This window comes from Myotis myotis, unplaced genomic scaffold (assembly GCF_014108235.1).
Source record: "Myotis myotis isolate mMyoMyo1 unplaced genomic scaffold, mMyoMyo1.p scaffold_m19_p_3, whole genome shotgun sequence".
In the NCBI taxonomy this organism is placed as follows: Eukaryota; Metazoa; Chordata; class Mammalia; order Chiroptera; family Vespertilionidae; genus Myotis; species Myotis myotis.
In genome coordinates this window covers 194,692,888-194,711,168 of record NW_023416335.1, presented here as the reverse complement: position 1 = coordinate 194,711,168, position 18,281 = coordinate 194,692,888, and the positions used below count along the sequence as shown (strand labels likewise).

The window sequence follows — 18,281 nt, the reverse complement described above, 5'->3', positions numbered from 1 at the left end:
ATAAGTCAAAATCTGCCAGGCAGATACAGATAAGAGCCTGTATATGTGTGCACTGGGGAGCAGGGAAGAAAGACAAAATAAGAGCGGAGAAGAGGGTGTGACTTTGGAATGATTCGGTGTGAAGCTACATCAGCAATGAGGCTCACTTTGCAGGGTGCCTTGCAGTTACTATCACTTCTTACATCGCATGGTTCAGATTTCACAAGGTTTGCTTTGCTTACTCTTAGAAATAAAGGATGAGAAAAATATCCAGGAATACTCAATAATCGATCATCTGTAGGGTGATGGTTTTGTGTAGGTGTTCTATAGTTTGATTAAAACTATCCAAAATTTAAAATAAAAAAACATTCATGAAATCAGGAGTCTATTTTTTTAAAAGATTTTAAAAAAATATATTTTATTGATTTTTTACAGAGAGGAAGGGAGAGGGATAGTTAGAAACATCGATGAGAGAGAAACATCGATCAACTGCCTCCTACACACTCCCCACGGGTATGTGCCCACAACCAAGGTACATGCCCTTGACCAGAATCTAACCTGGGACCCTTGAATCCACAGGCCGATGCTCTATCCACTGTGCCAAACCGGCCAAGGCAGGAGGCTATTTTTTTTTAATGTCTACCGACATTAAAAAAATAGCATGTTCAATCCCACAGAATCATTCCTTTCAAATCAGGGGAATTTTTAAGTCCCTACATTTGGGGCAACATGAGATTGTCACAAAAAGCCAGAGCAACATTTTCCAGTTTCATATTTGTCATGCACACGTTTATATTATAGTCAAGGTTGAAAGTTTTTACACTTGTGCTCTGCTTCATGCAAGAAGGAACTGAAAACTAAACACAGTTCTTCAGAGGTAAGAACTTGAGATTGCTTGTTCAATGTACCAGTAGTGAGAAAGGGGCTTGTTGCAAATGGTCTTTTTATATATGATCACTAATTTAAGACAATGTTATTTTCGTATGTTAGAAACCTTTTTAAATTTTCACACTTGGGCAGGAAAAAGACCTGAACCGCAGGAGGAAATTGCACCAAAAGTCGACGTTTTCATCGCGAATGAAGAGTCGTTCACACCTGAGTGAAATGGCATTCGCTGATGCAGCTGCTTCCTCGTTTGAAAAGTTTGGGCTGGACCCCACTCTTGTTGTAAGAATAACAGAAGGTAAGTCTGAATGATTGTTGGTTTAAAAACATTGTTCTGAATATTTCCCACTCGTATCAGGTTCGGTGGCTTTTCTGGAGGTGAGAAACACAAAGGGTGCTGTCTCCTAATACGGTGATGGGGGTTGTACATGAGGGTTGAGTCCGGAGAAAAAAAAATCTATTTTAAATGAGAAAGCATACTTTCCCAAGACATAGACCGTTAATCATTTTCATGGCTCTAAGGAAGGAAGTCACTGCCAAAATCACATAGTGTGAAATAGCTCTGACTATTTAAATTCAGGTCTACATCGACATCTAGAACAGAATTTAAGAGAAGTCTTTCTAAAGAGAAGTTTTGATGGTCTGGGCCATACAACTCACATAATCCAGAATCAGTAAGCTAATAGAATTAAACAGCTTGCCTCTTGTTGCAAAGACATAGCCTGTTTTAATGACCTATGGAGGCAACATGCTAAAATACTACAAGCTATTAATTATTGTCTGTGAAAGAGAGAAGTCCGGGGATCAAAACATCATGGCCATTTCCTACCTATGAGATAAGAAGTGCCCACAAATGAGACAAAGCAGTTTGAAGCTTTACAAGCCTAAAGTGACTAATACCAGGTGATGGACTGATAAAATCTTCCTCCAAAATAAATCTTACTCAATATTTTAAATTTAAAAAGGCAGAAAGGAAGAGAAGGAGTGAGGAAGGAAGGAAGGAAGGAAGGAAGGAAGGAAGGAAGGAAGGGGGGAAGGAAGGAAGGAAAGAAGGAAGGGAAATCAGTATTCAGGATTTGCTCTAATAACTTAAACCTTTCTCTAGCTCACAAAGTCCAGGCACTTTCTCAAATTGTGAAGAAAAAATTTTTTTCAGAGAACAGGAAGACCATTTAAGAAGGAACTTTGGATTCAATAATTAGTGTAAGAAAGGGAGGCATGTTAACTTATTTAGAGGCTCTCGGAGGTGCATGTTCTGCACTATTGTATGAAAAAGGAGCAAACAGTAGGTGAGAGGGTGAGGTTAGTGACTGGACCGCTGATAGGGCAGGTGTAGGTTCAGTCTGTGTCTCATGTCTTCAGTTCCCCGCAGTCTCATGGTGAACCCTGAGTCATCAAGAGCATTTTAAATGACACATGACATGTTTTAGAAAGAGTTCTGCACAAAATGGCTCACTTCAAAAATCCCCGCCACGCTCACAGCTCTGAGACAGCAGCTAGGAGGTGTGATGTTGCAGATGACTCACAGAGCGACTGGTCACTTAAGGTCAATGGGGTAGGGTAGGCTTTAGAAAGGAAATAGTAAACTTGTTTGGTATTATCCAAGGCAATCTGGGCTCTGTCGGCAATGGAAATCAGGTTGTCAGTTTCTGCTGATTTTACAGATAAGGTATTTGGGCATTTTCATTTAAAAGATAGTCCTCCTCAACTGTGTAATCTTGGACAAGCATCTTTCCATCTCTGAGCTTCAGGACCTCCCCTACAGGATGCGGAAAGGACCTTATTGGGGTTATTGTTAGGATTAAATAAAACGATGACTTGAAGTGTCTAAGAAAACTCCTGGAATAATATGGACCCAAAATAAATGGTAGTTACCCTTATTAAATTCATTTTTAAGTCCAGATACATAATGCATGCAATAATTTAATTGCATAGCTTTTATTTGATACATCTTCGAGGGAAAATGTACTAAACCTAAGTCAATTTCAATTTTCTTTAAAGGTACAGATGCAAGAAGGTCTCTCCATGAATTTATTAATGACCAGAGAGACAGGTTCCTGCTCCAGGTAGTACAAGTAATTTTTCTCCCCATAGTCAAATAGAAGACTTGCTGCATAACATTGCCAAATGTTCACCTCGACCTTTTATTTTCCCATCACATGCCCAGAACTATTGTCCTTCCTAACCTCTCCTAAGCCCACTTCAGCTACACTTTGGCCGTCATCCTTCCACCAAAACCACTTTTGTCATCGTTGCCAATGACCGTTCTACGGCCCAATTTGAATTGTGGTCCGTTGGATCACTAAACACTTCCTTCAGCTGGGGTCTCTTGGTTCTTCCAGGTCATTGGCTGCTCACTCCTTCACAGTGTTCTTTCCTTGTTCCTCTCTCCATCTTGATCTCTAAATGTTGGGAGGGTCCAGTGCTCACTTCTCACCCTATGCGCCATCTACCCTCCTCCAGGCCCAAGTTTAAATTCCACTTCCATATTAGCAACTTCCAATGTATTTCTCCAGCCTGACCCTCTTCCCTGAATTTCAGACTCACAAATGCAACTTGTGAGTAGTTCTTAATATCTCCACTTACCAGTAGATGCTCACCAGGCAGCTCAGACGCCACGTTTCTAAACTGTGGCCCCTGCTATACCCTTCGCTGCCCTTGAAAATCTGCATCTCATGTGGTGCTCCCTGTCTCGGTAAACAGCAATTCCACCGCTGCAGCTGCTTGGGCCCAATATAGTGGCATTATCCTCAACTCCACCTCCTTACAGCCCATACCCAAATATACTTTTACATATTTGCTTCTGAATATATCCACGATCACACCCAACTGCTGCCACTGTCGTCCATAGCACCAATATCTCTTGCATGAATTCTTATAATTTCAAAACACTGGTCTCCTGCTTCTACTTTTCGCCCCCTATGGTCAGTCTGTTCTCCACACAGCATTAGAAGTCCTTCCTCCAGTGTATGCATGATTTGTTCTACTTCCTCCCAGTCTCTGTTTAATTTTCACCATATCAGGGAGGCTTTCTTTGGCTATAATGGTACATAATGACAACCCCTGCCCTTACCCACTGGACTCCTCATCCCCTTTAATAGACTCCCCCCATCTACTGGAATGTATGCCCCGCAAAAGTAATTTTATCTATTTTGTTCATTGCTCTAGTAACACCACTGAAAACAGTCCTGGCATGCAGTAGTCACTCAATACTTGGTGAAAAAAGTAATAAATGAAATATGTTTTTTATAAAGATGGAGTATCTAATTATTGGTTATGTTTCTTTAAAATTATTTCATTTACATAGTTTTAGTTAATTTATATTATAATGTATGTGGCTTTGTTTATAGTTTTTTTTTCCATGCATGGCATTAAAAGCCCAACTGGATCCTTCTATTCTGTACTTAAAAAAATAGAAGCGTCGCCCTAACCGGCTTGGCTCAGTGGATAGAGCGTCGGCCTGCGGACTGAAGAGTCCCAGGTTCGATTCCGGTCAAGGGCACGTATCTTGGTTACAAGCACATCCCCAGTAGGGGGTGTGCAGGAGGCAACTGATCAATGTTTCTCTCCCATCGATGTTTCTAACTCTCTATCCCTCTCCCTTCCTCTCTGTAAAAAACTAATAAAATATATTTTTAAAAAAATAGAAGCGTGATGTCAAAGTTAGATCCAGGGATTTGAATGGGGCTCTTTGAGGCTGAGCGCCACCACTCTTGCTTAGAGGAACCTGATTCTCCCTTGGTACTTCCTGTGGGAGGAGCCTTGAGGCTGCAGACAGCCCGGTTTCCAATGCTCAGAGAGAATAGGAAGGACACTGCGGGTAACACCAGGTGGGCCTGCTCTTTGGGGCAACACGTAGCTATTTTTTGATTCGTCGGGCCCAGCCATTTTGGAGCAATATTGAGCCTCTTCATAAAAGTGAGGAAGGAATTAGTCTCCCTTCTCTGATCTCCCAAATAAAGGCCATCGCCCCACCATGTGGGCATCCCATTCTTTCTAACCCAAATGCCCACTTAGAATGCAGGTTATTTCCCCCTCTCTTATGAGACTGTTGGCATGTGCCAGAAATGTGACTACTGTTCCCGACGCACTTCTGTTTCCACTATTCCCAGTATGCTGTGTCAAACAAAAGGAATACAATCACCAGGTATGATAAGCACATATTGACGAAGGAACGGCAGATCAACAGGGCAGAAATAAAGCTCCAAGAAGACGCCATTGCCTTTGAAGAGTTCCTTCGAGAAAACGACCAGAGATCCGTGGACGCCCTGAAAATGTTCGTGTTTTCACTCTAGCCACACCGCTCTCTGCCTCCCTCTTTCTTCTTTCCCATGTCTCAGAGCACAACACAAAACAAGCTAACAAATGTGTTCCTTTTCAGTGCAGCACATGAAACTATAAACAAACTGCAAATGACGGCGGAGCTCAAGAAAGCGACCATGGAGGTGCAGGCGGTGAAAAGGTGAGGCCGCACACCAGCTTTTTCCTCTCGAGTGTGCACAGCCCATTCAGTCCTGTTTGTGCCTAGCAAGACCTGAGTGGAAATAACTCTTCTCAGTGATGATGTCATACACTTGACCACATTTTTTTTTTTAAATTAAATCTTTATTGTTCAGATTATTACATTTGTTCCTCTTTTTCGCCCCCCATAACTCCCCTCCTCCCAGTTCCCGCCCCACCCTCCGCCCTCACTCCCCACCCACTGTCCTCATCCATAGGTGCACGATTTTTGTCCAGTCTCTTCCCGCATCTCCCACACCCCTTTCCCCCCCAAGAATAGTCAGTCCATTCCCTTTCTATGTCCCTGATTCTATTATAATCACCAGTTCATTCTGTTCATCAGATTATTTATTCACTTGATTCTTAGATTCACTTGTTGATAGATGCATATTTGTTGTTCATAATTTGTATCTTTACTTTTTTCTTCCTCTTCCTCTTCTTAAAGGATACCTTTCAGCATTTCATATAATCCTGGTTTGGTGGTGATGAACTCCTTTAGCTTTTCCTTATCTGTGAAGCTCTTTATCTGACCTTCAATTTTGAATGATAGCTTTGCTGGATAAAGTAATCTTGGTTGTAGGTTCTTGCTATTCATCACTTTGAATATTTCTTGCCACTCCCTTCTGGCCTGCAAAATTTCTGTTGAGAAATCAGCTGACAGTCGTATGGGTATTCCCTTGTAGGTAACTGAGTTTCTTTCTCTTGCTGTTTTTAAGATTCTCTCTCTGTGTTTTGCTCTTGGCATTTTAATTATGATGTGTCTTGGTGTGGTCCTCTTTGGATTCCTTTTGTTTGGGGTTCTCTGCGCTTCCTGGACCTGTAAGTCCATTTCTTTCACCAGGTGGGGGAAGTTTTCTGTCATTATTTCTTCAAATAGGTTTTCAATATCTTGCTCTCTCTCATCTTCTGGCAGCCCTATAATTCTGATGTTGGTACGCTTGAAGCTCTCCCAGAGGCTCCTTACACTACCTTCGCATTTTTGGATTCTTTTTTCATTTTGCTTTTCCGGTTGGGTGTTTTTTGCTTCCTCACATTTCAAATCATTGACTTGATTCTTGCGCTCCTCTGGTCTGCTGTCGGGAGTCTGTATAATATTCGTTATTTCAGTCCGTGTATGCTTAATTTCTAGTTGGTTCCCCAACATAACATCGAGGGTCTCATTAGTTTTCTTGTAGATCTCATTAAGTTTATCGGCGGCTTCTAAACAGTTCTTGAGAGACCTTAAAAGTGTGGTTCTGAACTCTATATCTTCCATTGACAATTTTGTCCTGTTTCTTTGTCTCCGCATTTTGTTATGCTTCCTTGGTGCACCCCCTAGTGGTCTTTGTGCACAGTCTTATAGTTAATCCTTGATTGTTGTAGCTAATTCCAGGGAGGGTTTGACCTCCAGGCCAAGTGGCTATGAGAATCAGCTGTGTCAGCAGTGAGAGAACTTCTGTCCTCTAGGGAGGTGCTAATCTAGCCTTTGCCTGAGGCTATCCGGCAAATGCCTGTGTGCAGGGCTTGGGCGGGGCGGGTCGCACAGGATCAACAGGGTGAGCCGGGGAGAGCAGTTATGGCGGCTCTCAGTCCTGTCCCCAGGGGCTCTGCCTCTCTGAGTCCCAGCACCCGCTGCAAAGCTCGGAGAGAAAGCTGCACTCGCTCTGACCGAAGCCAGACAGTCCCGCTTCTCCCATTTGAGTCTGGGTCCCTAAAGACTCGCCCAGATCTGGAGCTCAGATTCTGCGACTCCCTCCCGATTGAAAACGCCAACTGCGCCCTCCGCCGCCAGCCCGCTCCGCGCACTCCGCACCTCAGAATTTGACTTCAGCACTGCGCCTCCTCTGAGTGTCCGTATGCGTTTCTCTTTCCTCCTAGTTGTAGGACTTCCACTCAGCCAGCGTTCCTGTGGTTCTGGGTGATGTCCGTTCTGTCTTTTAGTTTCACTTTTGAAGTAGTTGTTCAAGGCAGCAAACTCCGGCGTTAACCTATGCCGCCATCTTGGTTCTCAAGAATCTACTATCTGACCACATTTTTAAAATGAGTAATCTGTTGATTGCGGATCGTCTCTGACTGTGTGTCAGGAGAGTACAGTGATCTCTGGCGGAAACCTTTCTCTAACTTGTCAATACAGAAGCCAAGAAATTTTTTGAAAAGAAGAAAACCAATGTTAGGAGAAAACAAATTATTGTCTAAGTGTCTTTTCTCTTTCACTCTAAGATGCATTTCTTCACACATTTTAACATTTCCGCCATGGGGATTCATTTTACAATATGTTACAATGACAATTGGCAGTATTTTGTATATTTATCCTCACACTTAGATGAACCTAGCATTGATATTAAAAACCAAGATCATAATGACAAAAAAAAAAAAAAAAGGAATTGAGATAAAATTATGACACCACCTGCCACACTCTCAGTATTTAGTTTTTTCAAACCTGGATGCTTTCTTCCATGGTCACATAGATCTCATTTTAAATATCTTAAAGAAGCTTCCTTCTGTCATCATCCTTGGGCAGTAATTTCAATGATTCAGGAGACTCTGTAATCTTGGAATCAAAGCACGCTAGAACTTTTTTCTTTTTGAGAATGGTTAGCACTGCTCTACAACCAGGTCCTAGACTTAAACTTATGTCCCAGCTTTTTGGGGAGAAGGACAACAGCTTGTCTAAAATGCAGCAAATGGCCTGGAGGGCAGCTTCTTTGAAACCAGTTGTTTCTAACAAAATGTATGTTTCAAACACATTCTGGCCACAGTAGCCTCATCTATGTTAGGAGCTAGTTGATGGCGCTCCCAAGGGGGAGAATTCCCTTCTCTCCTTTGCTCTGTCTATTTATAGAACTAGAGTAGCAGCCTGTGGTTGAATATAGTACTGTATTTATGCACAGTGGCCCTTCTGAAGCCAACTGGCTGATTGTTTTCGAGTCTCATCATCTCAGCAAGGTGCAGAAGGTAACACAAAACTAGCTGGTAACAGAGCCAGGGATGCAAGTGTCTGCTATCTATTTCCTTCTCTATGGCACACAGAGGCCCTCCTCTGCAGGGAGAGCTGGAAATCTGTTTACAAAGGGAAAGGGGGCTGGCTCTGAAGCTTTTGCTTGGAAGCTGGGCAATTCTAGCCAAAATTAGCTCTGTTTAAAAAATATATATATACACATATATATATGTATATATATGTGTGTGTATATATATATATACATATATATGTATATATATGTATATATATATACACACATATAATGTATTTTTATCGATTTCAGAGAGGAAGGGAGAAGGGAGAGAGAGGGAGAGAGAATTAGAAACATGGCTGCCTCCTGCACACCTCCTACTGGGACTGAGCCTGCAACCCAAGTTATGTGCCTTGACTGGGAATTGAACCAGCAACTTTTCGGTGCACGGGTAGATGCCCAACCAACTGAGCTACAGCAGCCAGGCTGAAAACACCCAGGTTTGACTCTTGAATATCACTCACACACTAGGGCTTTAGGATGCTTCTGTCCCAAAGAAGTACTGAAGCTGAAGATACTGATATAGGAGTAATATTGATAAGGGTATTGAAGAGTGTGTGTGTGTGTGTGTGAATAAGGAAGGCTTAGAAGGATAAGGGTGGAGGGCTGGTGCACAAAATTCATGCACTCTTGCAGTCCAGGACCCCTTGAGGGATGTCTGCCTGCTGGCTTAGGCCCAGCAGGATGGGGCCTAAGCCAGCAGGCAGACATCCCTCTTGCAGTCTGGGGCTCTCGCAGTCCAGGACCCCTCACTCCTCACTGCCCGCCTAAAGCAGAGGTGGGGGAGGCTCCCGTCACCGCCACTGTGCTCGCCAGCCATGAGCTCCTGTGTTGAGCATCTGCCCCCTGATGGTCAGTGCACGTCACAGCAACCAGTTGTTCCACAGTTCGGTTAATTTGCATATTAGGGTTTTATTATATAGGATTCCTTTTGAGGATGAAATTGTATCTGTAGCATGTCCTGAGTAGTGCCCAGTACATAGTAGGAGCTCACTGAGTGTTAGTGTCCTTTGTTCTCCTCACACAAGTACAATCTTTTGCTACCTTCTAATTTCTCCCTATGTCTAACATGTAATACAACATTTCCCTTGGAAAAAAAATAAGTAGAGTAAAGCTATCATCAGTCTACCCTACCTGTGCATATCCTGGGGCATGTGTTATTCAAATAAATTTCCTACTGGTTATTTCTTCTTATCTCATATTTTATTGATGCTCCTATTTTTATGGCCATACTTAGAATTTTTGTTAAGTCCATACATAATCAAGACAATGAACTTTGTAAAATCTTTTTATAAACAGTGAACATGCTTTCACACAGATCTATCTAATTATATTTTTGTTTCCTTTGAGTAGTGAAATATCAAAAACAGAATTCCTCCTTAGAGAGTACATTAAATATGGACTTTTTCTGCTGAAATTGTCTCCAAAACATTGGCAAATCAGGCAAGCGCTGAGAAGGGCGAAGTTGTCAAAAAGCAGAGAACATATAGAGGAAAATCTTTCCAAAATATTAACAAGTGAGTCACATTCTTCATTTCAAGTTAAGTACGTGTCTGTAATTCTAAAATGTTCAGTTTCAATGTTTATTTGCTGATTATTAATAGTCAGAATTTCTATTTCAAGCACAACCTGAACAAGGAGTCTCACTCTCTCTGTTATTATATATTGTTAATTTGGAAACTCAGGTTACTTTCAGATATAAAGCCGTAAAAATATATACATGGAGCCATAGAAAATATATTATTTACAGATGATAAGATAGCATACCTAGAACCTCCCATCCATAAAAACCTAAAAAAAAACCATTTGAGAAAATGGACACAAAGTCAATTACATTTATTAACCTAACATATCAACCTAAATAAGCTAACTTCATTAATTAGAAAACATGCAAGGAAATGAAATCCAAGAAAGCAAATAAACTTAATTGTGTGACCTGGAGATTTGACAAATAGAGAAATATGTCATGTTTCTAGAGAGAAAGATTTACATTGTAAAGCTGCCAAATTTTCTGCAACAAATGTATACGTTTTATGGAATTATAATAAAACTGTGACCAAAAATTTGTCAGGGACTTGAGTGTTGGGTTGGGGAGAACTTTATACAGTGATTCTGAGGTTCATCTCGAGAAATAAATACTTTTGAAGGACAGAGGTAATTATATATCTTACTAATCCTTTAAGATATATAATATATTATGACAGTGTCTTAGGAATTAACACAGTATGGTACTAATGTTTGGGAGTCAGCTTAATGGACCAGAAATAGGTGCTATTATATATAAGAATTTTAAAAAATATATATATATATGTTTTTATTGATTTTAGAGAGAGAGGAAGGCAAAGGGAGAGAGAGAGACATCGATTGGCTGTTTCCTGCATACCCCTGACTGGGGATTGAGCCTGAAACCTGAGCATGTGCCCTGACTGGAAATTGAACCGGCAACTTTTTGGTGCAGGGGATGATGCTCAACCAAACTGAGCCACACCAGCCAGGGCTATAGATAATAATTTAATAAGTGATCAAAGTGGGGTCACAAGGAAAGACTTCTATTTCTAGTAACTTTGAGGTAACAAGAACCAGACACCCTCCTGCCTGAAAAGTCTGAAAAATGTACGAAGGAACAGTTTTCAGTCATTGGACATCAGGAAAGATGCAAAGGAACCCCTCAGAGAGAGGCAACAAATGAGATGGGCCTGTGATGGCCTCTGGGTGCTGCTGGGGACAGAATGCAGCTCTGGAAGGGGGAGCCCAGGCGGGCCCAGCCGTCCCCATGAGATGAAAGGACAGAGCTGGGGCCCAGGGAGGGCGCAGAGCAGAGCACTGGAGAGGAGGGGGCTACTCAGAGAGCCGATTCTGAGACTCTGGGGTGAGAACATCGACATCACAGAAATCGGTCAACAACAAATCAGGGAGGATTTTTCCCCAGAGAGCTGGTTGTTAAGCATTTACCAGTACGTCACAGATGGCCTTTCTGCTCAGCTCCCCTGTGTCTTTCACTACTGAGTTTAAGTTAGACACGTGTATGAAATATTGAGTGAGCACAGTGATGACACTTGGTTAAACTCTATACATGATGTTTGACAAGAGGAAAAACAAGTGGAAAGAAAAAGTGAGAAGCATTTGCATCTCACAGCTTAAGATTCAGTGCTCCCAGACTTGCCATCTAGCTAGAGAATGCTCAGACAGCAATGAGTCCAGAGCAGTGAATGGCTCACATTGCGATTTTAGAGGTTATGACCGACTGATGCAGGAGATAGAGACCGCCTCGTGCCCTCGAGGAGGTCTGCCTGCTCCAGAGACCGGCCCTTGCTGTCTACATCATGCGTTTATTGGTTACGATGTCCCCATCTTATATTTCTGTCCCTGGAAGCTTTTACAATAATGCTACTTTCACTCGAAAACAAAGTTCTCATTTTCAGAAGTGGGTCCTCCCTCTTTCTTTTCCATTTCTAGGATTCAGGAAAATAAACCACAGTGAGAAATGGACTACATCAGATTTAGAAGAACATTCCCGGAGGAAAAGGAGCTCAGGTAACACAAGAGATCTGAGACTTCACTCACAAAAGTAAAACCAGAGAAGGTGCCCATCTCTAAGTGGAGATCAAGGACCTATTAACCTGGAAAAGAGGGCGGGAGAGTGAGGACTGCTGTGGTTTCAAGTCAGAATAGGAGAAAGAGTGACTGAAAGTCCTAAGAGTGCTGGTGTAAGGAAAGATGATCTGGGGGGACCTGGGAGACACTGGATGAAAAGACCTGAGACCACTTTTGCCACTGCTCAGTTCCAAATCAGGATCAGGTGTGGACATAATATGTGGGGAACAAGTGCATGTAGATGTGCGGGGGAACACATGTATGTAGACAGGGGGGAACAAGTGCATGTAGATGTGGGGGAAACAAGTGGATGTAGACATGGGGGGAACAAGTGCATGTAGACATGGGGGGAACAAGTGCATGTAGATGTGGTAGGAACAAGTGCATGTAGATGTGGGGGAAACAAGTGTATGTAGACATGGGGGGAACAAGTGCATGTAGACATGGGGGGAACAAGTGCATGTAGATGTGGGGGAAACAAGTGCATGTAGACATGGGGGAACACGTGCATGTAGACGTGGGGGGAACACGTGCATGAAGATGTGGGGAAAACAAGTGCATGTAGAGGTGGGGGGAACAATTGCATGTAGATGTGGGGGGAACAACTGCATGTAGATGTGGGGGAAACAAGTGCATGTAGACATGGGGGGAACGAGTGCATGTAGATGTGGGGGAAACAAGTGTATGTAGACATGGGGGGAACGAGTGCATGTAGATGTGGGGGAAACAAGTGCATGTAGACATGGGGGAACACGTGCATGTAGACGTGGGGGGAACAAGTGCATGAAGATGTGGGGAAAACAAGTGCATGTAGAGGTGGGGGGAACAATTGCATGTAGATGTGGGGGGAACAAGTGCATGTAGATGAGGGGGGAACAATTGCATGTAGATGTGGGGGGAACAAATGCATGTAGATGTGGGGGAAACAAATGCATGTAGACGTGGAGGGAACAAGTGCATGTAGACATGGGGGAACACGTGCATGTAGACGTGGGGGGAACACGTGCATGTAGATGTGGGGAAAACAAGTGCATGTAGAGGTGGGGGGAACAATTGCATGTAGATGTGGGGGGAACAACTGCATGTAGATGAGGGGGGAACAATTGCATGTAGATGTGGGGGGAACAAATGCATGTAGATGTGGGGGAAACAAATGCATGTAGACGTGGAGGGAACAAGTGCATGTAGACATGGGGAAACACGTGCATGTAGAAATGGGGGGAACATGTGCATGTAGACATGGGGGGAACACGTGCATGTAGACATGGGGGGAACACGTGCATGTAGACATGGGGGGAACACGTGCATGTAGACATGGGGGAACACGTGCATGTAGACATGGGGGGAACAAGTGCATGAAGACGTGGGGGGAACAAATGCATGTACATGTGGGGGGAACAAATGCATGTACATGTGTGGGGAAATGCATGTAGACATGGGGGGAACACATGCATGTAGACATGGGGGGAACATGTGCATGTAGACATGGGGGAACAAGTGCATGAAGACGTGGGGGGAACAAGTGCATGTAAATGTGGGGAACAAGTGCACGGGTGACTTGTATGTGTCAATGGTAGGTTTCTCCACCAATGTAACAATTGGAGTGTCCAACATTTTTTTCCCTTCAATTAAAAAAAACCAGTGATTAGAAACATATATGATTAGGTCAAAATAGAACCATGACTCTTAATTCACAATTTATGTCCCTGATTTGTGACATGTATTGTTTTGGGCAAATGCCCCCGACCCCCACCAGTTTGCCTTTGATTTTATTCTTATGCTTGAAATCCAATTTCAGTAGAATAAAAGAGCTTCTATTTCTGTTATTATAATTCTAATTTTTTAAAGTAATGGGCATATCAACGCAGAACAATGAGTATCTTGAACCAAATAATAAGAATTAATTTCTAATTATATGTTATTTCTTTTCACCTCCACCATCACCAATGACATGGACTTCACCTGGACATTTTGAGCAGGAAAACAACGCAAGAAGCCCCCTTCCAACGTAGAGAATGGCGAATCACCCTTATCAGAGTACAGTACTTACTTGATGAACTCTCTTGGAAACTGTTTTTCACCAAATATCTCCCTTATCCTTTCTTTAACATATACTACCACGTAGTCACACCCATCATAACAGATATTGGAGTTCGTGGTTGCCATTTCTGTGTGCTCCTGAGCTGACTGAGTTCTTACAGGCCTTCCTGCGTTCTCTGAGAAGTGCCTGCAGCTGCTGTTTGCAGAAAATGCCTGTCACCTGCATCTTGGGTCTTTGTCTCTCAGAGTCTACTGCCCAACTGTTTATATGTTACTCTGCTGGCCTATGTGTTTGCAATTCACCACATCATTCAAAACTGAGGTAGTAGAACCATACAGCATTGTTGTTTGTTTCAACCCTGGCTACCACAAGGGAGCTTTAAGAAAATATATTGATGGCCAAGTTGGATAACCCCAGCCCCAAGGAAAGGATCTGAGCCAGCACCACAGAATCCACGACAGTCATACATGACAAAAGTCAACACAGGCGCTGTGCTCTGAATTCCAGGGGCACTACGGCATTTAGCAGTCACTTTTGTTTTTAATTACATGTTTATTTTGAGGTAATTGTAGATTTACATGTGGTTATAAGAAATAATATAGAAACACGCTATGTCCCCTTTACCCAGATTCCCTAAATGGTGACATCTTGCAATTGTAGTACAATATCACAACCAGGATATTGCCATTAATAAAGTCAAGAGACAATCAAATACAGAACATACCAAAAGGATTCTTCATGTTGCCTCTTTAGTCACATTCACTTCCCTCTCTCCACCTCCCCTAACACCTGGCAACCACTAAAGTGTTCTCTATTTCTATGATTTTTATAATTTTAAGAATGTTATATAAATGGAATCACACAGTATGTAACCTTTTGGGATTGGATGTTTTACTAAGTATAATTCTCTGAGGATTGATCCAAGCTGTTGGGTGTATCAGTAATTGGTTCCTTTTTTTTTTTTTTTTTTTTTTTTTTTTGCTGAGTAGTATGGACACACTACAATTTAATTATTCACTCACTGAGAGAGCAGAGTTGTGCAGCGGAAGCATACTGGGCCCATAATTATTCACTCACTGGAGAACATCTAGATTGGTTCCAATTTGGGGCTATAATGAATAAAATTACTGTAAATATATTTATACAACTTTTTGTGTAACATAGTTCATTTCTCTAGGATAAATGCCTAGAATACAATTGCTGAGATGATAGTAAATGCAAGTTTAGTTTTTAAAGAAACTGCCAAATTATTCCCCAGAGTGGCTGTACCATTTTACATTCCCACCAGCAATGTATGAGGGATCCAGTTTCTTTACCTCTTCACCAGTACTTGGTATTTTCACTGTTTTCATACTTTAACTATTTTGATAGATGTGTATAACTTACTGTGCTTTTGATTTGCATTTCCCTAGTAGCTAATGGTGTTGAACATCTTTTCATGAGCTTGTTTGCATCTTTATATCCTCTTAGGTGAAATGTTCATTCATGTCTTTTGCTCATTTTCCAACTGGATTAACTGTTGGGTTTTGAGAATTATTTTTTTTTAATAGAAATCATTTTATTTATTTATTTATTTTTATGAAATCTTTATTGTTCAGATTATTACAGTTGTTTCTCTTTTTTTCCCCCCATAGCTCTCCTCCACCCAGTTCCCACCCCACCCTCTGCCCTTACCCCTCCCACTGTCCTCATCCATAGGTGTACGATTTTTGTCCAGTCTCTTCCTGCACCCCCACACTCCTTTCCCCCCAAGAATTGTCAGTCCACTCCCGTTCCATGCCCCTGGTTCTATTATATTCACCAATTTACTCTGTTCATCAGATTTTTTATTCACTTGATTTTTAGATTCACTTGTTGATAGATATGTATTTGCTGTTCACAATTTTTATCTTTACCTTTTTCTTCTTCCTCTTCTTAAAGAATACCTTTCAGCATTTCATATAATGCTGGTTTGATGGTGATGAACTCCTTTAGCTTTTTCTTATCTGTGAAGCTCTTTATCTGACCTTCAATTATGAATGATAGCTTTGCTGGATAAAGTAATCTTGGTTGTAGGTTCTTGCTATTCATCACTTTGAATATTTCTTGCCACTCTCTTCTGGCCTGCATTGTTTCTCTTGAGAAATCTGCTGACAGTCGTATGGGTACTCCCTTGTAGGTAACTGGCTTTCTTTCTCTTGCTGCTTTTAAGATTCTCTCTTTGTGTTTTGCTCTTGGCATTTTAATTATGATGTGTCTTGGTGTGGTCCTCTTTGGGTTCCTTTTGTTTGGGGTTCACTGTTCTTCCTGGACTTGTAAGTCTATTTTTTTCACCAGGTAGGGGAAGTTTTCTGTCATTATTTCTTCAAATGGGTTTTCAATATCTTGCCCTCTCTCTTCTTCTGGAACCCCTATAATTTGGATGTTGGTACGCTTGAAGATGTCCCAGAAGCTCCTTACATTATCTTCATATTTTTGGATTCTTTTTTCTTTTTCGGTTGGGTATTTTTTGTTTCTTTGTATTTCAAATCTTTGACTTGATTCTTGGGATCCTCTTGTCTGTTGTTGGATCTCTGTATATTATTCTTTATTTCAGTCAGTGTATGCTTAATTTCTAGTTGGTCTTTTTTCATATCCTCCAGGGTCTCATTAAATTTATTGATGTTTTCCAGAAAATTCTTGAAAACCCTTATAACCGTGGTTTTAAACTCTATATCCAGTAGTTTGCTTTCCTCCATTTCTGTCATTTGTGACCTGTTTCTTGTCTCCACATTTTTTATGCTTCCCTGTGTTGGTAGGGTAGCTTTGTGTGCGAGGTGTCCTATAGGGCCCAGTGACTCAGCCTCCCCAATTACCTGAGGTGGACACTCTTGGTGCACCCCTTTGTGGGCTTTGTGCACAGTCTTGTTGTAGTTAAGCCTTGATTGTTGTAGGTATCACTGGGAGGAATTGACCTCCAGGCCAAATGGCTGTGAGAATCAGCTGTGTCTGCAGTGGGAGAACTTCTGTGCTGAAGACACCCTTTTGGGGCCAAACTTGCTTCAGTGGGGCTTTGGTACTCACTGAGTCTGCCCCCTGAGTGTGTCCCTTATGGATCTGAGGAGTTGTAATTGGATGGTTCCACTCTGACCACTGGGTACACTGGCTCTTGGATTTAAGGAGGTGCTAATTTAGCCTCTGCCTGAGGCTACTCAGCAGGAGCTACAAAGAGATCTGCAGATTCCCCTTCCTTTTTTTGGAGTTTGGAGGTGCCCAGATAAGGCCCAGCTGTGAAGCAATGCAAGCTGCTGTGGGGCCTTGGGCCTTCTCTTTGAAGTTCTGGGTCTGTCTGGCCCAGCTGCAATTTGTTAGGTAATTTTCAGATTGCAAAGGGCCGGGGCATTCATATGCAAAAGCCTCTGCCACAGCCTGGGTGGGGCAGGGTCTCAGGAAATCAACAGGGTGGAGCAAACAGCTATGGCAGATCCTCAGCCCTGCCCTAAGGGGCCCCATGTCTCAGTGTCCCAGTAATTGCTGCAAGCACCTCTGAGGGAAAGTCGCCCTCGAGTTCTGAGTTCTGCCCACTGCCAGACAGTCCAGTTTCTCCCCGTATGAGTCCTGGGTCCCCAGAGACTTCCCAGAACTGGAGTTCAGAGTAGTCGGGAGCTTGTGACTCCCTCCCGATTCAAAAAGACAGCCCCGTCCTCAGGTGCCAGCCCCTTTCCGCACGCTCTTGAGCCTCTGTACCTCTGCACTTTACTTCTGCAGCTCCTCTGAGTCTCAGTGTGCTTTTCTCTTTCCTTCTAGTTGTAGAATTTCCACTCAGCCAGCCTTCCTGTAGTTCTGGATGATGTCCGTTTTGTCTTTTCGTTGTATTTTTGAAGTTGTTGTGGAAGGCAGAAATTTCCGGTGTTTACCTATGCCGCCATCTTGGTTTTTCGAGAATTCTTTACATATTTAGATACTAGTACTTTGTGACTTTGTGGTTTGAAAATATTTCCTCTCAGTTTGTAGACTGTCCTTTTATCCTTTCTAATCTTGGTTTCCATGATTTCATTCTTTCATGTATCTCTAACTGTCCTCCCTCCTCCAACCCATTTACTCACTTTCCCCATCATCACTGTCCTCTACTTGAAAGTTCCTACTTCTTTAATATTGCAATCATTTTCAATATATCCTTCTTAAAGAGTTTTGCCAGAGCCACATAATTATTCTTTAATGATGTAAATTATCACTCTACAGCCCACATTTTCTCATTGGAAGATATTTTTAAAAATAAAACCTGCTCTTTAAAAAGCAAATATGGTATCACTCAGGGGTACAAGCTTGGTTTT

General features: G+C 42.2%; 1 protein-coding gene across 1 annotated transcript in view; it reads left to right on the top strand.

Moving 5' to 3' along the window:
• Positions 1–18,281, top strand: part of CCDC38 (coiled-coil domain containing 38) — a 38,481-nt gene that overhangs the window by 5,397 nt on the left and 14,803 nt on the right. The window contains exons 3-9 of the mRNA XM_036300036.1: positions 1,000–1,162; positions 2,866–2,930; positions 4,977–5,140; positions 5,246–5,326; positions 9,708–9,871; positions 11,811–11,888; positions 13,925–13,985. Of these exons, the coding sequence (XP_036155929.1) occupies positions 1,000–1,162; positions 2,866–2,930; positions 4,977–5,140; positions 5,246–5,326; positions 9,708–9,871; positions 11,811–11,888; positions 13,925–13,985 (776 nt within the window). The remainder of the gene's footprint in view (positions 1–999; positions 1,163–2,865; positions 2,931–4,976; positions 5,141–5,245; positions 5,327–9,707; positions 9,872–11,810; positions 11,889–13,924; positions 13,986–18,281) is intronic.